This window comes from Terrapene carolina, unplaced genomic scaffold (genome assembly GCF_002925995.2).
Source record: "Terrapene carolina triunguis isolate 2854851 unplaced genomic scaffold, T_m_triunguis-2.0 Scaffold836, whole genome shotgun sequence".
Lineage (NCBI taxonomy): Eukaryota > Metazoa > Chordata > Testudines > Emydidae > Terrapene > Terrapene triunguis.
The window spans coordinates 3,796,813-3,823,925 of record NW_020665187.1 but is presented as its reverse complement, the minus strand read 5'-3'; the positions used below and the strand labels follow the sequence as shown (position 1 = coordinate 3,823,925).

The window sequence follows — 27,113 nt, the reverse complement described above, 5'->3', positions numbered from 1 at the left end:
TGATGCATTGACATGACCAGCAGCATGGGTAGCGGGTGAACCACTGGCTGGGAGAGGCTAGCCCCTGGCTGCCCCCCCAAACCTGAGGACCCACCCCCCAACCCCTGCCAGAGCCCCCCTCAGCCATGGAGCACCGGGTGTGTGCCCCCCCCAATCCCCAAGCACAGGGTGGGCGGCGCGTGGCCCCCACGACTGAGCACAGGGCAGGCGGTGTGTGGTCCTCCTCAGCCCCCCCAAGCACAGGGCGGGCAACCCCAGTCCCAGCCCCTCCTGTCCCCCACCTCCGAGCACCAAGTGGCACGGCCCCAGTGCCCAGGGCCCCCCAGCCACCCCAAGTCCCGGCCGCCCTCGCCCCAGCACACTGCTTCCCTGAAGAGGAGGACCCTGGGGGCAAGCAGGGCTTCAGGGTCCAGGGAGGAGCATGGGTGGGGCCACGCCGGGTTGTTTGGGGAGGCACAGCCTTCCCCAGCCTCTGCCATGCGCTGCCCATGACCAGCAGAGCCACACAACAACTCCCGCCCCTTCAGATTCTGAACCCCAGTGGTCAGAGCAAGCCCCGCACCTGAAAAGCATCCCCAAGGCAGATGGGCCTTTCCAGGGGCTCACCTGGTTTACAGGAAGGAGCTGGATGGAGGGTCTCATGGGGCTGCTAAGGGATTAAGGCCCTGATTCACCAAAGCATGGAAGCCCATGCTTAAAGCTAAGCACACGAGTGGCTGCAGACATTTCCATGGGGATTACTCAGGTGCTTAAAGCTAACCACGTGCTCTCTGGAACCTGGCCTTCACTGAGCATAAATGCCGGGGTTTTGAAGCATCAGGATAAAACACCCCCAACTATGCTGCAGTGTGTTCAACCAATGCTTCACTATTTGTTTTGCCAAACAATGCGGGACAGCAAATTCCCTGATATTTACGGCGGGGGGAGATTCAGGTTTCTGTGCTTTTTCTAAGTTGCGTGCAGCAGGTACTGTGGAATCATCAACCTGAAGCTTGTTCCTATGCCAGCTCCATTCATTCCCACTTACATTCATTTTGTTTTGAGAGACGGGTTTTCTCTCCCGTCCCCACATGCCCCGTTGCAGTTTGACATTCTGAATCAGATGGACGCGGCAAAGCTCTCTCTGGTTACAACTGCAACGTTACTGCTTTCAGAGAGACATAAATAGATCCTGTTTCCCTCCCACGCCGCCCCAGCCGCTTTGATGCGCTGGGCTCATTCGGAGGAGATGGGTCTGATAAGCTCTTGGGGGAAAGTTCTCTTCTGTAAGAGATCCCGGTTCACCTTCCAGTCGCTCTCCTTGAAGCCGGTCAGAAATCCTTCTTCCTGGGGAGAAAATACAAACCTGGGTCAGGACCAGGAGGAAGAGTGGAAAGGAATTTCTATGGCTGAGTAGCAGGAAAATGTTCCTGACAGTGAGGTCTGTGGGACTGTGAAAGTTTCCCAAAAGTTACAGGATGGAGCCATGGCTTGGGACATTTAAAACTAGATTAGATGCAGCAGTACAGAATAATCCTGCATTGGGTCCAAACAGATGGACTGGGTGGAACCTATCCAGTCTTTCCCATTTAATGATTCAAAGAGGCGTTCTTTGCTTTAAAGTGACCTAGGATGTGTGGAAACCCAGTTCCCGTTAATTCTAACTGGGGTTTCTGAATCTATTAGACAGCTCAGCTTTAATACTGCACTTTCTTTAGTTTTACCCTCTTGCGACAGCATCTTCATCACAGAGACAGTACACAGATTCAAGTGTGCAGATGAAGGAACCAATTGATGAGCTGAGTGGGAAATAGTTTTCCTATCCTGTGAGTGTGAGGTTTTGAAATTTTTTTCCTGTCTCAAATCAGGCAGAAAAATCAAAAGCTCAAAAATGTTTGCAACCTGATAGTCCAAAATTTATTTTGCATCAAGTTCATTAAAATGTTTCATTTAGATTTCAACTTTAAAAAAAAAAAAAGCTTTTAGTAACAGCTAACTAAAATTTCAAACCGAAAAATTATTTTGAGCCAGAAAACAAAACTTAATTTAGGAAACATTGAAATGGGCCATTTCAACAATTTGAAAGTTTTTTCCTCCAAAAATTTTCTAATCAGATTTGTCAAAACCAACCCTTTCCCGTGGAAAAATTTGTTTCTGTGAACCGGCATTTTCTGATGGAAAAAAACGTTTCATCAGAACATTTCCAGCCTGCTCTACCAATCTGCCTTTAAATCTCGTCACCAACAGGAAGTGACTTATCAGCACCAAGGAAATAGATTAGCAAGAGGAGGAAGGCGCTGGGAGATCAGTTAATGATTGACTGAAGGAATGATAAACAGATGCATGCTGCTGCAGGCACTGTGCCTGCATTTTATTAGGCTTTGTGCTCATGGGAAAGTTGCACTTGTATAACTGAAGGTGTGAATTTAAACCGGCGCAAACACGTTTAGACTTGGTCTACCCAGTTCTTTTACTAGTATAATGTCGTCTGTTAGAGGTGTGATTTTTTACTCAAAATTCTACCAGTACAACCCCTAGTGTGGGCTTATAGTTATACCAATATGGTATATTCCCCTTCCTCTGGGCGAGCTCCAGGTACCAGTCCAGCAAGCAGGTGCTTGGGGCGGCCAAGGGGAAGGGGCAGCACGTCGGGCTCTTCGGCGGCAAGTCCCTCGGTCCCTATCCGAGGGAAGGACCTGCCGCCGAATTGCCGCCGAATTAGAAAGCGGCGCGGTGGAGCTGCCGCCGATCGAGACTTTTTTTTTTTTTTATTTTCCCTGACGCTTGGGGCGGCATAAACCCTGGAGCTGGCCCTGCCCTTCCTGTGTGGTATACCTGCACCCACCCTAATGAGAGTCGTATTGCTTTAATTATACCAGTATAGTTAAAGCAGTACATCTTGTGTGTGTGTGTACCTAAACCCTTAATCCAGTTTAAGAGTGGTTTACTTCTGTTTAGCTCAATGGCTTTGCTGCTATAGCTGTACCAATATATTAGACTGGCAAAGCGCTCCTAAAGTGGACGCAGCTTATACTAGCAAAACTGTGGTTTCACTAGTGTAACTTATTCCAGTGGGCCCCCGCCCCAGTGAGAGAAAAGTGCAGTTTTGCCGGTATAACTGTAGCTACACTAAGGGCTTTTGCTGGCTGTATTGGTCACAAATCACACCTCCGACTGACATTGCTATGCCAGCAAAAGTTTTTAGGGTAGATCTGGCTTTAGTCAATTAGAAAGAAGTTTAATTAAACCAAAATAAGAGCATCCGCATGCCGCCTTTTGCACCAGTTAAATTGTCTTTTTTAAACGGATACAATTTAAAGTTCGACTGTGAAGCTTTCCCACGTAGACAAGCCCTTACATACTGAGAGAAGAGATCGCAACAGGATCATGTCAGGTCCCACGTACACAGTATGCAGCAACAGGAAATTGCCAAGACATCCCATCCCCCATTATGGAATAGTCAGGCCCTTTGTTTTCAGTTTTTACCGATTTTTACCGAAAGTTTCCCGGGCTTTACAAAAGCCATTATTTGGTTTTTACCAATTTTTCACCCACATTTTGGAAGCGCCCGAAATCCCACGATCCGCCTCCCCGCTCTGGAATGAGAGATGGTGGCTCGGTGTTACCTGGCCCTGAGAGTTGGATACCACCAGAATTATCTCCCCTTCCCTGAACTGCAGATGATTTTCATCATCGGACGTGTGAGTCTGGATTGCTCGAGCCTGGAATGGGAAAGATGGGATTAGTGAGAAGTCACTTTCCTTGGAATCACTGACCCTTTCCCCACCAGCAGGATGAGATGGTACATGGTGGAATTTGGATACATTGTGTCAGAATGGTGCAATTGTCTTTTGATAGCCACATTCCATACCCTGTGTGATTGCTTAATTAGCAGGTCCCTTTCAGATGACACCCCAGGGAGCAGCACATACACCCAGGCTGGGAATACTGCTAGCACGGACGCCAAAAAAAATATGCACCTGAAGGCAGAATTTGGCCCTGGGAACCTTTTTTTTTTTTTTTTTTTTTAAAGTAGCGATGGAGCAGGCAGGCAGGCAAGAGAATGTGGATTCCCCTGGGATTATCCTGCCTGCAAGTCCGAAATTTGTGTGTCCCTAAAATGTGAATGCAAAGGGCTGCTGCTGGTGACATCTGAGGAGGGCAACAATCCCCCCTCCCGCAAGCTGCTGATTACATCACACAGCTGATTGCTATCACATTGTTCACTCTGCTTGTGTGTGGTGTCGCTTTCCCCGATCTGTCATCTGCACGGTCTATAATTATCAGCTCTTCCTGGCAGACACTATTTTGTGTTGGTACAGCACTTCCCACAAAGGGGCCCCAGTCTCGGCTGGTTCCCTAGGCACTACCGTAATGTGCATGATTAATAACAGTAATGAATAATATTGACAGAGGCCAGGACTACACTACAGAGTTTCATCAACATGGTTCTGTCAATCAGAGGTGTGAAAAAAACACACCCTTGACTGACAGAGGTATGTTGGCAAAACCCCCTATGTACATGCAGCTACACCAGAAAAAAAAAAAGTCCTTTTGCTGGTATAGCTTATGTTGTTGCGGTTTAATATACTGGGAAAAGAACTCCTCTTGCTGGTATAAGCAGTGTCTCCACTAGGAGGCACTGCTGGTACAGCCGGTGTAGTGTCAACAAGCCCCCTGGCACCAGCGAAACACACAATTCTTTTGCTGAAGGTCAGCCTTTGAATCAACCCCAGCTGTGTCATTATTGGGCATTCATATTAGACTAGCACTGAGAGGCCCCAACTGGGATTAGGACCCCGGTGTGCTAGGTGCTGTACAAACCCGTAGGATGAAATGGTCCATGAAGAACTTACGGTCTAAATAAATAAGACAAAGGATGGGAGGGGAAACAGAGGCAAGAAGCAACTTGCTCAAGGTCACACATCAGGTCAATGAACAGAATCCTGGTCTCCCGACTCCCAGGCTTGTGTCCTAGCCACTAGACCAGCTCTGCTCAGCCTTACGTTACAGCAGGTAGTTGGTGTTTCTTAGACTATAAGAACGGCCAGACTGGGTCAGACCAAGGGTCCACCTAGCCCAGTATCCTGTCTTCCGACTTTGGCCAAGGCCAGGGGCCCCATAGGGAATGAACAGAACAGGGAATCATCAAGTGATCCATCCCCGGTCGCCCATTCCCAGCTTCTGGGACTAGGCTAGGGACGCCATTGATGGACTGATCCTTCATGAACTTACCTAGTTCTTTTTTGAACCCTTTTAGAGTCTTGACCTTCACAACATCCTCTGGCAAGGAGTTCCACAGGTTGACGGTTGTGTGAAGAAATACTTCCTTTTGTTTATTTTAAACCTGCTGCCTATTGATTTAATTTGGTGACCCCTGGTTCTTGTGTTATGTGTAGGGTGACCAGATGTCCCGTTTTTAAAGGGACAGTCCTATTTTTTGGGACTTTTTCTTATATAGACGCCTATTACCCGCCACCCCCTGTCCCGTTTTTTTCCACAGTTGCTATCTGGTCACCCTAGTTATGAGAAGGAGTAAATAACACTTCCTTATTTATGTTCTCCACACCAGTCATGATTTTATAGACCTCTATCATATCCCCCCTTAGGTGCATTCATACCTTGAAGAGGAAGTGCACAGGCAGCTCATGACTGCTGCCGCCGCCTGTTTCACCATCTGGGGTGAAGCCAAACATGATCTGAAATCAGAAAGACATTTTATGGGTCCGGTTACTCTAGCTTCTTTGCCCATGCACAGAACTATCCCTTTGGCTGGCCCTCTTGGGCTGCTGGTGGGCGTCACAGACAAAACAGAAAGCAATTTTGCAAAATAGTTTTTAGAAAATACGATGTAGGAGCTGTAGTTGGGAACCAGAACGAATCCGGTCTTTCGGAGTCCCTGGTTTCTTCAGTGGATTCCCAGATCTTCTGTTTTAGATCCAGATGCTGCTACTCTTACATGGCCAGCAGCCCTCTGGAGAAACTGAGACTACACCCAGAGTGAAGCACTAACAATTGCGTGTCAGGCTAGGACAAGTTGACCCTTCAACATTTCCACTCCTCAGTCAACTCCTATCAAGGAAGAGATTCACAGGTGCAGCTCACTAACGGGGAACGCTAAGCAGCTTCATGTTCATCGGAGGAGCTTTGCACACAGCACGGATCATTTGCTCCTCACGGGGAAAGCCACAAACTTGGGTTAAACTTTGCTTTATCATCATCCTATCACTCGTACTGCAATAGCGTCTAGGAGCCCCAGTCATGGACCAGAACCCCACTGCGCTAGGTGCTGTACAATGACAGCGATTGGATACAGTTTGTTTCCTCCCAAATAGGCTCTCTCTTTTTCACGGCTGATGACAAGGAGCACGACCAGGCCAAGTGAGCAGGCTCGTTTTTAAACACGTGCTGACTGGAAACGCCTTTTGCTGTGGTTTCGGGACAAGAGATGCACAAACCCCATTATAATTCAGCAGCAGTTGGGTGCCTAAATCCCTTAAGTTTTATGAAAATCCCAGCCTTACCATGCAACAAGAGCCTGGGAAATGGATGGGTGAGGGAGAGGCTAAAAATACACGTTGATCTTCAGGGCACTTGTGAGCACTTCTGGGTGTGGGGAAAATGTCCCATTTGGGAAGGCTGGAGACATATAAGGGAGCCATAAGGAACATATCGTTGTGTGAGAAATGACTATCCAAACACAACTGGGTTTGGAACAAAAGGAGGAGGAAACTAGTCTTATTCAGCAAATACTTTCCTATTCATCCCCAGTAAAAAAAAGCAAACCACATCATGGAGTGACCCAATTCCTTGCTGCTGGGAACTGCTCTCCTCCCCGCATTGCCCTGCAAGCTGAACAGGGGAGCCTTGGAAGCTGGGAAACTTGCAATATATTTTGCCATGAGCAAATTGCTTTTCAGCTGCAAAGGATCGTGTAGGCAACAGACCCAGGTGACTGTCCTGATACAGGCCCTGGTGGTCAGTAACATTTCCAGCAAGGACAAGTACAATTCAAACGGGTCTCCTCTCTGGGTCCTAGCACCTCACGCCCGGCTTCTCCAGTAGCCTCCCTTTCATCTCCTCAATGCACCCGCTTGCTCATTACTCCCATGTTACAGCAGATCCCTGCAATGACTTTGCTTTAGGCCACTGGTCAGCAGCCAAACCCTTGTCCCAGATTCTTTCTGTTGTCTCTTACCTGCGTTTCAGTCACCGTTGGGGAAACGTTTAGTTCTTCCATGCTCCCCTCGCTGTCCCGGTCCTCTTCGGCCTCCCTGCTTGGCTGGCAAATGGTCCGCTCAGTCTCTGGCTGTGGCTGCTTCTGGCCATTGGCCCGTTCCTCTGCTTCGGGTGGACTGGAGCCACTGGTGCTGGCTGGGTCTTGATGGACTGGGGTGGGAGGGGTAGAATCTTTGTCAGGAGGGTACGTGGCATTTTCAGGGCAAACTAAAACCTCACTGAGGGGCATCCCGTTTCCTGGCTGACTTGATTCTTGCTGGGGAGCTGGGGGTTGGGTATCTCCTGATGGCTCCATCTCCTCTCTCAAGTCAGGTGAAGGGGGTGCTTGCAGAGATGGGATTTCATGGCTCGCCTGGAGTACACAGCATTCATTTCCCCCCTGCAGTTCGCTAGCGTCGTCCTCAAGGCTTTCTGGAGTCTGGGTTTGGGCTGATGCACCATCAGAGGGTGGTGGAGATGTTTTGGCTTTGCACACAGCCTCAGCTATAGCGGCAGATAGAATCTCCGCAGCCGTAGCCGCTGCAACATCTTCAACTCCCCGGTACGACCGCTCTGTAGCTCTGCTGGGTTGATCCAGAGTCCCAGTTTGATTTTCATCCTGGAGTTCATTGGCACTGGAAGACTCTGCCTCCACATCTGCTGCTGACAGGGATTCTCTCTTGTCATGCGTCGGAACAGCAGGAGAGGTAGGCGTCTCATCCTGGATTTCACTGGCACCAGAGGACACGGACTCCACGTCTGCTGCTGACATGGACTCTCTTTTGTCGGGTGTCAAAACAGCAGCAGGAGACGCCGGCCGCTCATCCTGGATTTCGCTGCCACCAGAGGATGCGGCCTCCCCCTCTGCGGCCGAAGAAACAGATTCTCTCTTGTGACACACTGAATTGTCAGGAGGCAGCACAGGGGTCCCATCTGCAGCATTTTCCAGTGATGTGAAAACGACAGGAGGACGACTCACCGGGGAGGAGATGACCAGCGAGCGCCTGTTACTGCATTAAAGACGACATCGCTTTTACTTGCATAGGCCGTTCTTTCTGTGACACAGGTTACCTATCTAAGTACTTTGCACCTACTCCAGGACGCTGCACCCTACATTAACCTCCCCCCCCAATGCATATAACCCCAGCAAGAGTACGACTGGGCCGTAGGCTCCAAACAGACAGACTGCAACAACCAAAATGCATGTTTCCTAGATCCCCAGACGTCTTTAACTAATCCCTGTGTAGTGACTGTCAGCTTGGCCTTCACCAGGAATTTCCACAGCTAAAGCATGAGCCTCTAGGACGCACTAAAGGACGATCCCCTAGCTTTGAACTGCAGCAGACTTATTCTCTCTGGGTCAAGCCCAGGGTAGGGGTGTGAGGTCTAAACCACACCTTAACCAGTGGGTTATATTGGCTGAAATGTGTGAGATTGCCTCAGTGAGTCTCGGAGTATTTAAAATCCAGCCTCCCCAGGAGAGCAATGACTATACCCAGTTAGATTTCTCTTCACTTCCCAGCGATAACGCTATAAAAATCCAGTATCAAAAACACACACGTTGACCAAAGTACGTCCGGCCAGGAGTTCCACCAAGGGGTATCTTAGCCAGGGGTTCTGAGGAGGCTGCTCCAGAGACAGAGGTGAAGATTTTTTTAAAAAAAGCGACTAATGATTCCGAGGTGCCAACATTTGAGACGCATTTATGGGCTCTGATTTTCAGAGACCAGGCACTCAGCAGAGTTTGAAAATCAGGCCCCATTAAGGAACCTCAGCCCAGACTTCTGAGGGTTGAGGCACCTCCCACAATCAATAGTCCGATTTGAAAATCTTGGTCAGAGTCTTTGTTCCAGCTTGACATTTACATCATTATTTTGTGATTTACTGCATTATATTTATATTCATTTAAAGAAACAGGAAACCTCAGAGAATCCTGGCTTGAAGGCATAGGAGAACATTCTCCATAGCTCCTAAGGCCTGGTCTACCTTACAAATTTAGGCCGATGGAAGCCACCTTATGTCGATCTAATAATATATGCGTCTATGCTACCAGGTCCCTTCTGCCAACTCAACACTCCTGTAACATCGACTTAATTACTCCACCTCTGCAAGAGGCGTAGCATTTAATTTGCTGTTGATGGGTCGGCAGAGAGGCAGCATAGACGGATTAGTGACACCTTAGAGAAGCTTAAGTTCCAGCGAAAGTCAATGGGAAGTAGGAGCTTGACTCACTTTAGGTACTTTTGAAAATGTTCCTGATCTAACATGGTGCCCAGCGCTCCCCGTGTTTGAGATTTAGCATCCCTCTAGACCTCATCTCCCATGAGAACTGGAAAGCCATTTACCTTGACACCCCTTTAATGATAAAGACCTTGCTGGAGTGCTGCTTTTCCAGTTTGCTCATCACCTCATACAAGTCGTGGTTCAGCTGAAAACAACGGGAGAGAAGCAAACATCAGAACCTACAATGAGATGATACGTCACAGCTTTCTCTTCTTGTATCAGGGAGAATTAGTTCAGATGGTTTCTCTTCACAGCCCTGCGAGCATGGACTTCTGCTCACCCCCTGTCTGAACCACTATAACATGGACTATCTAGACCAGTGTTTCTCAACCTTTTTGATACCAGGGACTGGCTTGCTGCCTTCCTAAACTGTGTCAGGGAAATCTCAGGGACCGGCAAGGAGACTGCCACGGACCGGTCGTTGAGAAACACTGATCTAAATGACTCAGGACGGGAAGTTGCTTCTGGAGGAGCCCCATGGGCAGCGGGTATCAAAGGCTGGGGGAAGCTGAGCCTCCCCAAACAGCCCTGCATGGCCCTGCCCATGCTCTGCCCCCAGACCTCCTCCTTCCCAGTGCTGCACTTCAGGGTGGGGGGGCTGTGCCACCTGCCCACCCATGCACCCGATGCTCCGGGGCTGGAGGGGGGCACCACCCACCCGGTGCTCCGGGCACACCACCCGCCTGCCCTTCTGGTGGTCCGGGACTGGGGGCACTCGGGTGGGCTGGGGCGGGGGGGAGGGAGAGGTGGGGCCTCAGGCAGGAGGGGCAGGTCAGGCTGGGGGCTAGCTTCCCCGAGCCCGGGGTTCATCCACCGCCCATGAGGAGCCCTCTGTTTCTCCCTTCCCTTCATTTGGGGCTGCATTTCCCGCCCCCCACATTCTCCAAATCTTCCCTTTAACCAGGTCATAACAAGAACCAATGACTGGACGTTAAAGCCAGACAATTTAAAATTGTAAATCAGGCAGAAATTTTTTTTAACGGTGAGGGTGATCGAACCATTGCAAGAAACTACTGAGGGAAGTGGTATCTTGATGTCTTCAGATCAAGATAGGACGCCTTTCTGAGGTGCTTTAGTCAAACACAAGTACGCAAGACAAATCAGACTCCTGAAAGGGGGACAGGAGTCTGGAAAGGTTGAGAAGCACTGACGATCGAAGAGTCCCTTTAAAAATCTATGACTTTATCTATGAAAACCCCATTCACAAGGCTCTTCTGGCAGCACTGGGATATGCTAGTGATAAGTCTGGTTAACACAGATCGTCCGACAAACAAGAGAGCAACATTTAGATGGAACACAAATTCCTTGGATAAACTGACAAGGCCAGTGAGGGAAATCTCTTGTATTGGACCAACTTCTGTTGGTGAGAGAGACAGGCTTTTGAGCTTCCACAGAGCTCTTCTTCAGATCTGGGAAAGGTACTCAGAGTGTCACAGCTAAATACAAGATGGAGCAGATTGTTTAGCAGACGCTGTTAACACATATTTCAAGGAACCATACAAGTTGAAGTGGCCTGTTAAGACCTTTCCAGTCATGGCGGGAGGCAGGGCCGCCGAGAGCGGCTTCGGGCCCCAGTGAAAATTTTTTTTCAGGCCCCCCAGCAAGGGCGGACCGGCTAAACAGGGCCGGGGAAGCCGGGCCCCCTTCCGGACCGCCGGGCCCCAGTAATTTGTACCGGCTTCCCTCCCCTCTTGTCGGCCCTGGCGGGAGGAGGGAAAATACAACTAGGACCAGAGGTGGGTGACTACAGAACCCGCAGATTATTTTTTTAACCTTCCTAACTGTCCTCTAGGTGGCAGCAGAGGGCGATTATCGTTAACGCTCAAAGGAACAGTTTTTAAAGCAACTGAGACCCCATTACTAGGAAAACACATCTTCTGTGTGTCATTTAACAGGTTCTTATTTTAAGGGCCAGTCTCTCACCTTACTCATCTCCTTATAGAAGATGTCTCTTAAATTGGAAATATTCTGGAAGATGGTCACGTAGCAAGCAATGCGGCTGTTCAGAAATAAACAAACAAAAATGCAAATTGAGTCATGCCATGCAATGAAAGGAACAGAAGGTGAAGAAATGAAAAGAACAGGTTGGAATAACAATTGGGTAATCGATGATCGGAACAACTTCCCCTTAGGTGGTGATGGAGTCTCCATAACTTGAAGTCTAGAGATCAAGACTGTTGGTCTTTTTAAAAAGAGACGCTTTAAGACCCTAACTTCTGTTTGAGCTAATGCAGAAGTTACTGGGCGAGGTTCCTTGGCCTGGGGTATGCAGGAGGTCAGACTTGATGTCAGAATGATCCCTTCTGGTTTTTAAATCTAGGACTAGTAATGCTAATCACTCTGCACAGCTGTCGATCCTTTTTGTGTGAGATTTCACATCACTTTACACCCAGAGCACTATGAAGATTCAGGTTTACTGTAGCCATTTTATAGATGGGGTAACTGGGGTACAGAGAGATGAATGGTCTTGTGGGTATATGGCAGAGCTAAGAATAGAGAACAGGAGTCCTGATTCCCTGTCCATTACATTAACCCCTCGAGTGTACCTGCTTTGCTTTCCCAGCTGTCTTGGTGCTCCATGAGCTGGGTATGTTCTCCGTGTGACTTAACGAATTGAGCTGGAGAACTGGCATATTGAGCAAAGCACTGATGCAAAAGCTACCACATGCTGCCAGTGGAACTGGCTGGTAGGCAGAAGTAAAGTGGCACATCTGACTGGTCCACTGTGAGAGTGGCACATCTGACTGGTCCACTTTTATCTCCCCCACCTTGTCTCTTGAATGTGCTGGGACTGGCATGGCTTCACCAACACTGCAAGTAACTGTTCTACTGTGCTCAGTTCTCCATCTGTAAAATGGGAAATACAATATTTCCCTGACAGGGATGGTGTGCGGGTACATTTGTGAAGCAATCACATAGTATGGGGATGACCCCCAATCTAAGAATATAGATCACAGACATCATACTCCCCCTTTTGCAGGTAGGGAAACTGAGGCACAGAGCAGTTAAGTGATTAACCCAAGTGCATACAGGAAATCTGTGGCAGAGCCAGGAATAGAACCTGGCTGGAAAACTTAAAAAAATATATATATTTTTTTGTTGCAGTCGAAACATTTTTGCGAAAACGCATTATTTCGACCGGCCTTTGACGGAACGGCTGCTCAGGTCCAGAATGGACTTTCTGAAGCAGGGGAGAAGAGAGACAGAACCTGACGTTTTTTTTATCCAAAACGGACATTTCAGCCCAGTTCCGTGGTCACAAAAACCTTTGGAAGGTTTTATTTTTGTTCCAATGTGGAGCAAAACCTAAACTTTGAACCCTTGAAAGTTGTTACGAAATGGAATGGTCATTCTCCAGTCTACTGGGATTTCTATTCTATATAGGTTCTTATACAGTGCTCATCATTGTAACATCTGAGTACAATATAAGAACCTATACGGAGATCTAGTGTCTGAGACCTAGGGCAGAATCTTAACTGTAAGACCATGATAGAAACTAGCATTAACTACTGTTCTTGGCCTGGTTCTATTCCACTACAAACTGCTTACAAATTAAAAGGAGTAAAACGTGTCAGTGAATTAATATAATTTCTAAAAGCCATGGGTATGGCAGGGAATTGGGTATCAAAAAGACACTGCAGGATGACAGGGGGCACGCACAGCAGCTCTTGCGAACTGATAGATCATATACTTTCGCTCCAGTTTGCGTAGCCTTTTATTGTCGCCCTTTCAAACAAAGAAACATACAAATACAACAAGGAGTCTGGTGGCACCTTAAAGACTAACAGACTAACTATCTGTTAGTCTTTAAGGTGCCACCAGACTCCTTGTTGTTTTTGTAGATACAGACTAACACGGCTACCCCCTGATACTAAACATACAAATGTAATTCATTGTATTATTACACACGACATCGGCCACATTCTCATTTGTGAACCTCTACTGCCATCTTTTGGTCATTAATCATCGGAACTTTCCAGTCAGCTCTCAAAGCACTTTCTCGGGAGAGCACTCTGTGTATTATTCCCACAACAGCGGGACAAAGGAAGGTGAGGTTAAGGGCACGTTTTCCAAATTTGGCTGTGAATTTTGGGTTCCTGTTTTGGAACATTTAATTTTAGGCGTCTTAACGCAGAGTTCAGCGTCTAACTTCAGAGCGCGACATTTTGGCCAGGGTCTTTCCTTAGGACACAATCATTTGGTAAAGCAAGAGGAGATATTTGCTTGCGTGCTATAGATTTGTTGAATTGGATTGTGTATCACATTGTTGCATGGCTTGACAAGACGATAACTAGCCTTGGCTGTGGAATTGCTTCATCTAGTCTCCCCCACCCACCCTGTCTCCAAAACAGGCAGCAGCCAGACCTGTGACCAACACCTTCCACCCAATTCAGCTATCTGTGGGGAGGGGAGAGAGGATGTGGTTTTAATATGTAAGATTTGAGAAGCTGGGGGTTAGAAGCTAGAAGGGTGACAAGGACCCACAAGAACTCCAGATTTTAACTCACATCAGATTAATTTTTTTTTTTGGTAGACAAGTTACTCTGTTTTTCTTAATTCCCAGCAAGAACCTCGGAATTGAAGGCGTTTAGTATACGGGTCAAAGATGTACTCATACTTTCCTCCAATCTAGATGTGAACACTAAACCCTATTGCCTATCAGGGAAATATACCAGTGGGATAAAGGAGCTCATTCCCCAGGTAGGTTTCTCTGCCATTCAGTACCCCTGCTATGACCGGTCTCTGCCGTAGCGCAGGGCGGCGGAATTTTGCTTGTGAATTAAGAATGAGACGCTCTCTGTTGTGCCATGGAAATGAACATTTTGGCTCCCCCAAATCCTCCTGATTACATGCAAGTTCTCCTAGACTTAACTTGCCCTTTTTATGCTGCTCTTTAAAGCAGGGTGATTTTCCGGCTGGTTTAGCGGGCAGGGATGGGACGTTACCTGTTATAAAGAACTGGGAGCTCCTCTCGAAGTTCTTTGTTAAGATCCTCAAACACAGCCTGAGCTTTGTAGAATTCCTCTTCAGCCTGCGTGACGGAAGGGGCCAGCAATGTGCAGGAGGCATTAAGCAAAACAGACAAGCTGAGCTGTCGAGGTGAGATCCGAACTCGGCGCTACGAGAATCTTTGCACACAGGAGCTCCAGATACGCTAGGTAATTGGAAGTCCCTTGGGCAGCTAGAGCCAATCCTGTCTCAGAGACTGGCAACAGCCCTGCTGCTTTAAGGCCCCTTGAGATGCTTATCTGGGACTCACCCCAGTATTCGGCATTGAAGGCACAAAAACCATGGGCACAAATAGTTGCACGTGGAATGACACGAGCAAGTCACTTAATGAACCTTCTCCACAGGGGTCATTGCAGGCAGAATTATTTGCGCTGCAGATAGGTGCAGGTGCAAAATCGTGTCCATTAGGTGTGTATCGTAGGCCAGGGTGAGGCCCAGCTAAAAGCCAGGACTGATCAGGGCCGGATGGAGCTGAAGCTCTGAGTTACATGGGAGCGGCTCCTAGGTTCTACTCTGCACGGGCAGCCTTTACCTTTGCAATCTTAGCTTCATCCTTCTTCTTGGCATTCTGCAGCGCCTCCAGGTGATGCCTGGCGCTGTCGTAATCCACCAGCTTCCGCCCCCGTTTAGCAATTCGCTCCTGGTCAGCAGCCAAATGCATGGAAGGTGAGTTAGTTCAGGAGGAGAAGGCCCTTAGCACAGTGAGCGATACCCGACTGTTCTGTACCTTCGAATCTATCCACAGCCCTGCTCAAGGGTGTTGTACACCTCACCCAGTCATACTGTACCTTGAACGCCTGGGACACCTCATGACCAGTGTAGCTTGTGCCTAGCACACGGTGCATTGTCCCCACCACGGTGTTGTGTACTCAGTAAGCTGTGCAATTATCTGTTTACATTGCTGCCCAGGGCCCATCCTGTGCTGCTTACTGTGAATGCAAAGCCTCCTACTTTATTTTGTAGTGGGGTCGGGGTGCGACTTTCTGAAAACACAGCCTACGTTTAGACTGGACGGTACCTTAATTTCACCAAATTGAGCCATGTAGTTCTCCATGGTTCTCACCGCCTGGTCAGCTAGTTTTTCCTCATAGTCTTCCCACAGGAGGTCATTGCTCTGGAAATAAACACACGTGGGACATTTGAAGGGCTGCTGTGTCCCTAGACTCTCACCTCCGCACTTCGTTCCCTAGACTGGTCCGGGTCAGGATGGTTCAGCGGTTGGGGGGCTTGGCTGGGATTTGAGAGACCCAGGTTCAGTCCCCTTGTTTGCCACAGGCTGCGTGACCTTGGGCAAGTCACTTAGCATCCCTGTGCTTCAGTTTTACACGTGAGGTGAATGGCGGCTGCCTACCTCACGGAGGCGTCGTGAGGATAAATACTTTAAAGACGGCTCAGGTACTATAGTGATGGGTGCTCATAAGTACAATGACTAGATACAATTAATGCTTCAGGCTCGTCTTGCGAGTCAGTGGATCACTGAAGGCTTCATTATACAATAAACACACCAGATAATTATCCTTCCAAATGATACGCAGGTGCTTGGGTCTGTGTGTGCATTTGTGTTTTCAATTAGTCAGTAAACCCCATAGAAGTCAAAAACTTGGTGAGACCTTCCAGGTGGATTTGGAGGCTCCAGACACAAAGCTTCTATTCATCTTAAGCCTCTGAGTTGGCTTTGAAAAGGACAGCCCCGGTCTCACGCAGCGTTGGGGTAGCCGTGCTGCTCCCAGGATATGAGAGACACACAAGGTAGGCGAGGGGATATCTTTTATTGGACCCACTTCTGTTGGTGAGAGAGGGGAGCTTCTGAGCTGACACAGAGCTGAAAAAAAAAGAGGCTTTTTCCCTTCCGCTCTGCATCAGCTTGGAAATGTGTCTCTCTCACCAACAGAAGTGGGTCCAATAAAAGGTCTCTCTAACCACTTATCTGTAATACCCACCGCCAGTCTAGCCAGCTCCTACCACAACAAGGCTCACTCTGAGTGTGGCTTTGAAGGGCTGCTGTAATATAAATCATCATCCACGCCTCCATCCACATGTGGCTACCTTAGGGAAAGTCCAGAACAAAGTGAAAGTTGCCTATTGTTCCTTTTCTATACACCTTAGGTACTTATATGGTCCATTTGAGCATCTCAAGCTCTTTGATGTATTTTTTTCCCCTCACAACCCACCTTGGACGTAGAGCAGAGCTATTATCCCCTGTGACGCATGGCTAGAAAGGGTTAAACATCCTGCAAAATAAGTAACCCACAGAAGACATGTGGGGAGATAATTTTTGTGTATTTACATATGCATGAGTAGGGTGGACAATGTAATCAACAGTCCCTGTCTATGCTGTATTCTGATACTTCAGAGGTCAAAAGAACATCCTGTCATGTAAATGAATTGTAGACACAGGACATCTCAGTATTCATCTCTCTTTGAAATGTACTGTGAATGGTGGCGGAACAAGCAAATGGCCTTATGTTAATTTGTATAGCTAAGTACCAGTGATGGACCTCCTTCAAAGTCATCCTAATTACCTTTTGTTCCTTAAGGAACTCCAACTTGTCAAAAGACATGAAATTGTATAAAAGACCCTTGGGTCCGGATTCTGTCATCTCAGATCTGCTTAGACTTCATAGAGGAAGTTTGAGTTGCAAGACCGAGGTCCCAGTTATGCTGGTACGCCCTGAATGTGAGATTTGGACATTGGACTATAACCTATGCACTGAATTCTCAAGGAACTCTTTGCAACTACGAAGCTCACCATCTCTGCTATGAATCTGCACCTCAATGAATTGAGCTCATGTCTGTCTGTATATTGATCTTTTAACCATATTATCTCTCTCTTGTTTTTTTAATAAATTTTAGTTTAGTTAATAAGAATTGGCTGTAGCGTGTATTTGGGTAAGATCTGAAACATTCATTAACTTGGGAGGTAATGTGTCCGATCCTTTGGGATGGGTAGAACCTTTTCTTTTATATGATGAAATAAGATTTACAGAAATTTTCATCATATTTGATGTGGGTACTTGGATGGAGGCCTGTACGGTAATAAGGGTAGTAAGGTAATAAAGAAGCTGCTTTATTCTGGTTTGGTAAATCTAAGTATTGGAATATCCACCAGCTTTTTGGGGAGTGTCTACCCCATTTTTTGCAGTTCACCCTAATTGAGTGACCACAGCTGGCTCCCCACTAAGATCCCGGTCACAGTGGCATTGTCGTGCTTGGATGCACATTACCACAGGTTAAGGGTTTGGGGATCAGAACCACACGCTTGTCAAAATTTTATTTGGATATTGGAGAGTTTAAGGGTTAAAAATCAGTTACAGTGAGTGACCCATGATCAAGACCCTGACAGAAAAAGCCGGGAAGAATTGTGCTCACAGAGGGGGTTGTCTTTTAAGAAAAAGGCCCCAGAGCAGGAACTGAAAAATCTGTTAATTGTCAGTGATAAGGAAGCAGACCCAGCGAAAATGCTTACCTCGAGAAACCAGCAGCTAGTACTTGAACAAAAGCAAAAAAATAGCTGATATGGAAGGAGAAGCTGCTGAAAGAGAACACTAAGGTTTTGAACATGAACAAAGAATGGCATATATTTGATTTCAGGAACTAGAAGCTAAGGCAAAAGTGGACAGACGTAAGCTCCAACTCAAGAGAATAAAGGAACAACAGGAACTGTATCATTCTGGAAAGCCAGGTCCTCTCAAAGCAAAGATGGGGATAGATAGGTAACTGAGGCACAAAAGAGGTTAAGTGACTTGCTCAGGGTCACACAGGAAGTCTGTGGCAGATCAAGGACTTGAGCCTGGTTCTTCCAAAATACAGGCTAGTGCCCTAACTGGATGAGCTGTCTTATTACTCCACTCTTCAGTAAATGAAGATTTTCTAGCTAGTGTTTCTTGCCCAAGGGAAGATTTCATCCCATCTCTTACCTCCGCAATGGCTTTCAAGTCCCCATGTCCATCCCATTCCACATTGTAAATTTCGTGCAGGGTTTCCGCCACTTTCTTGGAACTTTCGTGCATCACTGGAAGAGACAACCCGGCATGTGGCAAAACTGCTACCATCCCAGAGTCATTAGCACCCCTTAAGCCATCTTCCTGGCTGCATCATTAAGGTTTAGAGCTACCATTGGAGTCTCCCCGTGAAACCTTCACCCCCAGGTGTACACACATCCCGTAAGAATAAAAGACCATAACATTAACAAAAGTCAGGCACCCAAGAGAATAAAACCCAAGGTGAACGTGGTAAGCAAGCAAGTTTGGGATAAGGGGAAAGCTGTCTGACTGGATTCAGGAGTGACTTCTTTTCTAAGCCTCCCAGGACATTGAGATGCACAGTTCTCCACTGAAATGAATGGGATGTGTGTCTAAATCCCCTAGGAAAGCTTTGAAAATTTCAGCCCTAAGACTGTAGCCTTCCAACACTGGGAGGTATGGCAAATACAGGTAGGAAGGGTGGTCTGGTAGTGGAATTGGGACTCAGGAGACCTAGGTTCTACACCCAGCTCACGCAAGACACTTAGTCACTCTGTGCCTCAGTTTCCCATTTGTAAAATGGAGAGGATAGCACTGCTCTACCTCATAGGGGAACTGGAAAGATAAAGCCCATTAAGGACTGTGAAACGTTCAGAAACTACACTGATGGGGCCAGATAAAAACTTAGATAGATACCCATTTTACAGACAGAGCCAGTGAAGCAAAGCAACTGTCCAAGGCCACAGAGGGAGCTAGTATAAAAGGTGGGATTAGAACATGGTGGTGCCTGGCTCCCAGACCTGGTTTGGAATGCTAAAAAGCATCATACCTCTCGCTCTAAAACAAACGAGCCACCTAGTGTTGCCAATCCCGCAATTTTATCTCAAGTCTTGAGTTATTTGATATTTTCCTTAAAGCCCCAGCTCCTGGAGTCATGTGGTTAGGTGAAAATCTCCGCTTTCATTGAAAAAAAAAAAATGTTCCTAGACCTCACGGTTGCAGAGAAAGGCTTGAAAATGTGATCTAAGCATGACTCGAGAGATTCAGAAGCCAAATAAAAAGAACCTCCATTTTTTTTTTAAATTCTCATGATTTTTAGGCCAGTCTCATGATTTTTTTCAAGGCTTGGGGTTGGCCCCATGGTGTGTCAGCAGCGATGTGGCAGGGAGCCACGCAGCAAAAGGTAAGTTTGAAGAAGGAACTGGGGTTTCATACCTTTCACAGCACTGAGGAAAGCCTTAAGGTCCTTGTAGAGTTTGTGGCCTTCAATCTGAAAAGCAAAGAGCAACAGGCAGGGTGCGTGTCAGCAGCTGGCGTTCTACCCTGCACTTCTACTACAAACAGCGAGAGGCAGAATTCACCGCATCGGCCACAGTGGGGAAGGTGAATGGAGCAAAGTGTACGAGTGGACTTAAAGAAGTCTGCCCTGCTGGAGTTCAAGCAGTGGCTTGTTACACCAGAGTGTGACTTTGAAAGAAAACCAGCCTCTCTCTCACCCCTCCCTGCCCCACTTCCACTCTCCAATATCTCATCAGACACCCTCTCCCCCTAGTTCCTGATCTACTCCCCTTCTGCGATATGGGAGATACCCCACCGCCGCTCCTTCCTTCACATTTCAGGAGAATCCCCCTCCCTCCAGATGTTCAGCGACCCTCCCCCCACATATCTCAGATGAACACCCCCCCCATGTCCCTGCCCCTCCCATATTTTAGAAGACCCCTCCCCCACCCTCGGTCCCTATGCCTTTCAGGATCTCGTCTCCATTCAGTCAGACCCAACCTGTTGCTGCTGGAAATCGTAAGCGCTTTGCTCGAACTGCTCATCTTTGGTTTCTACCGTCTTGCCCAGTTTCTGCAAAACCTGGGGGTAGAAAAAGACACCAAGTTTAAAAAAAAAAATCTCCCTGGTAAAAACGCTTAATAAACTATACGGGGCGCTATGACGTTCCCATTTTAATCTCTCACGATGAGCATGTGCAGCACCTCGTACAATGGGGCCATGATCTCAGATGGAGAATCTAGCCACTACTGTAATTAACAACAATTACTAGTCATTTCCTTGCAATCTCTCATTCCATGTGCAACACCGGGCACAAAGGGGCCCTGATATCACCTGAGGCATTTAAGTGCTACTAATTGTATTAATATTAATAATTTGAAAATTATTCTCCTTTCAACTGGAACATGTGACTATTAGTAATTTTCAATTCTGCACCTAGGTTTATAGATTAAGGCCAGAAAAGACCATTGGCAGGGCCGGCTCCAGGCACCAGCCCAGCAAGTTCGTGCTTGGGGCGGCAGATTCTAAGGGGCGGCATTCCGTCCAATCCTAGGGCACGGCCGCCCTTTTTTTAATTGATTTTTTTTGGTTCGCCGCTCCGGCTGCCCTGTAGGGGGCGGCGGCGCAGAGGAGAGGAGCACCCTGCTGGGAGCGGGCTGCGCGCTCCGTCTGCCCCAGCCGGTGCCAGGTCTGCAGCAAGCCCGGCAGCCTGCGTCCTTCCCTTCCCCGCCGACCTTCAATTCACCTGCAGGCAGGAGCGGCGTGGAGCCCTCCCGGCAGGCGGCGCGGCGGGAGGGGCCGAGTGGCGAGCGCCCCGGCTGAAGGAAGCCCTGACCGCCCCCCTTTTCTCTCTCCCCCCCCGCTCCCTCCCCCTCCTCCTCGCTAGCCAGGGCGCACACTCTGCTGCCCGGGGCATGTCTGCAGCGCAGGGAGTCCTGCTAGCCAGAGTGCAGCCGCCGCCCGCCCAGAGGCTCGCCAGCGCGGCTGGGGCAGGCAGCCGCGAGCCGCTAAGTAAGCGGCACTGAAATTTTGCACCCTGGGTTTTTTTTGCTTCGCCGCCCCTTTTTTTTTTTTGTTTTTTGCGCTTGGGGCGGCAAAAAAGCCAGAGCCGGCCCTGACCATTGGGATGATCTAGGCTGATCTCTTGCACAACACAGGGCAGAGAATTTGACCCAGCGTTTCCTGAATCGATCCTGCTACCTGAATCCTCATCTTGTGTAATTATTTTCCAAATGAATTTCACAGAGGTTGCAGATTTAAAAGCTCAATGTAAGTTGATCTTTGAAGCAAAACAAGCTTCTGTTTGGCAAAAGCTTAAACTTGCTTCAGTCTGAGCCACCCACGCAAGATGACATGTGGTGGAATTTCAAAATCCCCACTTTCCTCCGTTTGCATCAACAACACTCCAAAACAAATGAAACCCAGGCCCAGTGCGCCCCCTAGTGGTGACTGGGCCATACATAGAGATTGACGAGGTTTGCTGCAGCCTTGGCTAGCTCATATTCTTAGATCCGGAGGTCCCAAGTCTGATCCCTGCTACTGACAACCCACCCAGGTGCATGACATAGTGGGGGCCTTTCGGGGGATTTGAGCTGGCTTGGGGCTCAGAAGGAAGTGTGTAACACGAGTCCATTCCAGCGTGGCACTCTGCGCCCGGTGACGACGCATTCAGGGGTTCAACCGAACGCATACTGCACTTGGGTAAGCTCTGCACACAGGCCTCCACGTTCAGAAATAGGGACTTAAGCACGTGCGTAAGTGCTTAGTTCAGGAGTCGGCAACCTCTGGCATGCGGCTCACCAGGGTAAGCACCCTGGCGGGCCGGGACGGTTTGTTTACCTGCCGCGTCCGCAGGTTTGGCCGATCGTGGCTCTCACTGGCTGTGGTTCGCTGCTCCAGGCCAATGGGGGTGGTGGGAAGCCGTGGCCAGCAGATCCCTCAGCCTGCGCCGCTTCCCGCCGCCCCCATTGGCCTGGCGCAGCGAACTGCGGCCAGTGGGAGCCGCGATCGGCCGAACCTGCGGATGCGGCAAGTAAACAAACCGTCCCGGCCTGCCAGGGTGCTTACCCTGGCGAGCCGCGTGCCAGAGGTTGCCGACCCCTGGCTTAGTTAAAACAGATGTTTTCGTGACTTGAGGCCAAGCCAGAGCAGAATATCCAGCACCAGCTGCCACTTCTGTGGACTCAGTTTTCTCTTTAAATAATTTTGAGCCCGGTGTTGTCTGATGGTTCACGAGACTACAGGTTTGGTAACATTATGAAGAACTGAAATCACTAGTCACACTGTACTCTATAAAGCGGAAGCAGCCCATCTGGAGTCCAGGTCAGCTAACTTCTCCCCACTCCAACATGTGCCGGTCAGTGACATGTCCAACCTCTGAGAGAACATCTGCACCTCCGAGCTTCTCTCTTCTCTCCACTGGAGTTTCCCGTCATTACTCACAAAATCCTCCTCCTCTTGAAAAAGATCCCCCCCCCCAATCAAATAGCTTCAATTGGATGAAGAGTGAAGTTCTGGGAGATTAAACCCAAATGGTGAGGCGCTTGAAATTCAGAACACGGGAGGAAGCTGGCCTGCAGAAGTTGGTTTCTTTGAGAATCAGAGGTGTGTGTGTTTCCTAAATTGCAAGGCCACAAGGGACCATTGTGATCATCTAGTCTGACCTCCTGGATAAAGTACAACTTATGTGAGAACTGCCCCAAAATAATTCCTTTGGAAGCATCTCTTTTACAAAAAACATCCAGTCTTGATTGAAAAATTGCCAGTGATGGATAATCCACCATAACCCTTGGTTAATCTTTCTAATGGTTAATTATCTTCACGGTTAAAAATGTATGTCTTATTTCCGGCCTGACTTCATTTAGCGTCACCTTCTGCCCATTGGATCATGTTGTACCTTTCTCTGCTAGAACGAAGAGCCCATTATCAAATATTTGTTCCCCAGGTAGGTACCTAGCGTCTCACCAGGAAGAGAGGGTTTCCCAGGAAAGCTGTGAAGGGACCACATCTAGACAGTTCCTTTCAGCAGGATCTGCACATATTATTCAGAGGGTAGCTGGCCCCGGATATTTTGGGCAATGTGTAGAAATTCTACCCAGGTTATTGAACTACATGAAATATCTACAAGAGAAGAGGGCTCCATCCAATAATTCAACAATCTACGATGCATATGTGGCCCCCCATGATCTGAGCACCTCAAAATTTTTAATGTCTTTATCCTCAGCACCCCTAGGAACAGTGCTAGCATCCCCATTTTGCTGATGGGGAATTAAAGACACAGAGAGAATAAGGGGCTTGTCAAAAGCCACCCAGGAATTCTGTGTCAGAGCGGTAGAGTAGGGAATCTACTTCAAGGGAACCTAAGAAGAGACAATACACAATAATTTAGTCTTCAAAGGCTTTTCCAAACCACTTCCTCTCTCTTCTCCTAGATGCCAAATGAAAATCCACATTCTCATAGTTAAGCACACCACCACTTTCTAGCGCACTTAAAAGTTTCTTGCCTGCGTTTGTGGTCAAACAAGAGCAAACGCCTTTCTGCATTTTCACACATCTGAATTCTGGAGGGGTAGAGCCAACGCTACGTGGGTGTAGCTGACGAACAGCAGCTCAGGCCGACAGCGACCCAAACTTGCAAACAGCCATGAAGGGTGGGGACAAGTTTTCCTAGCCAGGAGGCTGTACAGCTTCAAGGCCTGCTAAACCCAGGGTTGTGAGTTCAATCCTTGAGGGGGCGATTTGGGGCAAAAATCTGTCTGGGGATTGGTCCTGCTTTGAGCAGGGGGTTGGACTAGATGACCTCCTGAGGTCCCTTCCAACCCTGGTATTCTATGGTATCCAGCTGGCAAGGCGATTTACAGGACAGTAAAATCTGAAACTGCGCTTCCCCAGAATAACTTTGCAGATGGTGCTCCAGATGCCTGTGTGCGCCTGCATGCAAATTTAGCACTAGAAACTGCTTGCAGTTTCACGTCAGATTGACAGTCCTGGAGACGGGAGCCTTCTGGTTATCTCAGAGAACAAGTACAGCATGGACAAGCTTCCCCACCCTGCCTCTATTCTTACTTTGGATATATTGACACTGCAATCAGAGATGTCACTGCAGCACACGTCAGTTAACTTTGATCTAGCTAACTTGGCTACCAACAGCAGTGAAGTCACAGTAGCATGGGTTAGGGCTAGTTGCCCAAGTTATGTACCCAGGATCCTGAGTGGGCTCAGACAACCTGTGGTGCCTTAGACTCATAGAATATCAGGGTTGGAAGGAACCTCAGGAGGTATCTAGTCCAACCCCCTGGCGTCATTGCTATTGGTACCTGAATTAGCTAGAGCAAAGCTAGCTTGGGTATGTCTACATGTGCTGCGGTGAACATAAAAACGGCCATACTGGGTCAGACCAAGGTCCATCTAGCCCAGTATCCTGTCTACCAACAGTGGCCAATGCCAGGTGCCCCAGAGGGAATGAACAGAACAGGGAATCATCAAGTGATCCATCCTCTGTCACCCATTCCCAGCGTCTGGCAAACAAAGGCTAAGGACACCATCCCTGCCCATCCTGGCTAATAGCCATTGATGGACCTATCCTCCATGAACTTATCTAGTTCTTTTTTGAACCCTGTTATAGTCTTGGCCTTCCCCACATCCTTTGGCAAGGAGTTCCACAGGTTGACCGTGTGTTGTGTGAAGAAATACTTCCTTTTGTTCGTTTTAAACCTGCTGCCTATTAACACCTCTGATTGCAGTGTAGACATGCCATTGGAATGGAAGGATAATTCATCCAAGGTCCATGCAATCTTTGCTCCCTACTGAGACTACCAGCTGGGAAAAACCTGTTATGTGACCAGTAGGCCCCATTCAATGAGACTCAGATACTATAGAAAGTTGGAGGCCAGTTAGGGCTGCTCACATGAGAGGATTGATAGGATGAGGCTCAAGGTCAGGGCTAAGCCATCATTTCTACTGCTGTAGTACCTAGAGAGGCCTTTAACAGCTCAAAGCCCCAGAACGCTGAGCGCCATAGAAACGTCTTAGAAGACAGTTGTCCATTGGAAAGCAGCTGGAGATCACCCCTAACTGATTTCCACACCGGCCACCACCAGCCATCAAATGTCACTCACCCTAAGGGGGAGAGTCAACACCAGTGACACGGAGGTGAAAGATTCAGCGAAGGATTTCTGTGCTTTGGTCAAAGGGAGATATGGTGCTGGTCTGTCCTGACTTGGACAGCGTGGCTACATCCTATGCCAGAGTGAAACAGGCAAAAATCCTATGCTTTCAGAGATGCTGCACTTAAAAAGGAAGAAATACCAAGGCTAGAGGAACCAGCAGAGGCCAGCTCCATTTCTACCCACTTCCTGAGCCCAGCCCCCATCTCTTCCGGATACAGTTCATAAAAAGAGAGTTTAGGCGGTTGGCTCGTGCTAGCATTTCTGGAGTTAACTCCACTTGCCAGCCCTCCGCCCTGTTCGGGGCTTGCTCTCCTTCCAAAGGAACTGCCCTCCACCACTCAGTACTTGATGCCCAGTAGCGGTTCCCTGCATCATCCATGGCAGACACATTTTGGGTGACAAGGTGATGTTTTTTGGGAAGGTTTGGAGGGTAACAATGCAACTCAACTCCTCAGAGACCTTTGGAGGTAGATCGAATCAAGCCCCCCTGTAGTAACTGTAGGTAGCACTCCATGGAAGTTAAGCCAGGTAGAGATACAAAGGTTAATACTCTATTATTATTATTATTTTTGTTAAGAAGAGCTCCAGTCAAGAGAGTCAAGCTCAGTGGGCGCAGGACATCACCCTTGCTATCATCAAAGCAGCTGTCTCAGCACATTTCATAATACCGTTGAATTATAAATACCATAATGATTGCAAAAGCACTGGGAAATTAGACACACACAGCCTAGTGCTCAGAACACGCCTCCCACTCACTCAGTTGCATCGCATGATTTCTCAGCTCCCTAAGAAGCTGGACAACTGCAAGGGGATGCTACAGTCTGAGCTTTCCTTGCAAAGGCACAAAGCCATAACAAATGAATGAAGCGTACCTTCTCTTGGGCTCGGCTAAATCGCTTTTGGACCTGCTTTGCAAACTGCCCGGCTCCTCCCGTCTTACCATCTGCCATGGCTGCAGCTCACGGTGCAATTTCTGTTTTCAGTATGAACTTGTGGTTTTAAAGTTTTCTGGGGGAGGAAGTAAACAGACCGTCAGCTGCCACCATGCTCAGCATCCGCTTAAAATCAGATCAGGGAGTGTTTAATTTCCATCGCTGAATGCTGAGCCGCCACTGTCTGCTCTGCCCGAGGAAGGTTCTGTATGTTCAGCTGGTTGGATTTGGGTGGGTGGGACACTTGGCTAGAAAGGGTTAAACATCCTGCAAAATAAGTAACCTACAGAAGACATGTGGGGAGATAATTTTTGTGTATTTACATATGCATGAGTAGGGTGGACAATGTAATCAACAGTCCCTGTCTATGCTGTATTCTGATCATTCAAAGGTCAAAAGAATTTTGACTTTATGAATTATAAACACGGGACATCTCAGTATTCATCTCTCTTTGAAATGTACCGTGAATGGTGGCGGAACAAGCAAATGGCCTTATGTTAATTCGTATAGCTAAGTACCAGTGATGGACGTCCTTCAAAGTCATCCTCATTACCTTTTGTTCCCTGAGGAATTCCAACTTGTCAAAAGACATGAAATTGTATAAAAAAATCTTTGGGTCCTGGGACGAAGTGGGTGGTTCTCTTGGTTTTTTTTCAATGGTTTGCATGCGGAGGGGGTGGGACTCAGTTTCCCTGGGCGTTACTGGTTTAACGTGGTGATGGGAAAGGGCGTTTGTTGTTACAGAGGACCAGCGACGGAACTTAGGACCCCGGCCAATGGCC

At 48.1% G+C, this 27,113-nt stretch overlaps 1 protein-coding gene across 2 annotated transcripts; it reads right to left on the bottom strand.

The window, feature by feature from the left end:
- Positions 1-304: 304 nt before the first annotated feature.
- On the bottom strand, positions 305-26,351 carry BIN2 (bridging integrator 2). Of its 2 annotated transcripts, none has more exons than XM_024218446.2 (13): positions 26,272-26,351; positions 20,232-20,312; positions 19,668-19,722; positions 18,408-18,502; positions 15,509-15,604; positions 15,023-15,130; positions 14,427-14,512; positions 11,404-11,479; positions 9,543-9,625; positions 7,178-8,207; positions 5,601-5,678; positions 3,606-3,701; positions 305-1,326 (listed from the first exon to the last, which is right to left on the bottom strand). In XM_024218446.2, exons 1-13 carry the CDS (start codon positions 26,347-26,349, stop codon positions 1,216-1,218), a joined length of 2,073 nt encoding a protein of 690 aa, XP_024074214.2. In that variant the 5' UTR covers positions 26,350-26,351; the 3' UTR covers positions 305-1,215. The 2 variants fall into 2 exon arrangements, with proteins under 2 accessions (XP_024074214.2, XP_024074215.2); XM_024218447.2 differs by having other exon boundaries at positions 1,243-1,326; positions 3,535-3,701.
- Between the last annotated feature and the right edge of the window lie 762 nt (positions 26,352-27,113).

Bases quoted from the DNA above. Each gene is read 5' to 3' on its own strand.
- BIN2 (XM_024218446.2), bottom strand. From the start codon at position 26,349: ATGGCAGATGGTAAGACGGGAGGAGCCGGGCAGTTTGCAAAGCAGGTC. The intron at 20,313-26,271 runs GTACGCTTCATT...TTCTACCCCCAG, and splicing joins TTAGCCGAGCCCAAGAGAAG to GTTTTGCAGAAACTGGGCAA. The intron at 14,513-15,022 runs GTAAAGGCTGCC...TCCGTCACGCAG, and splicing joins ATGAAGCTAAGATTGCAAAG to GCTGAAGAGGAATTCTACAA.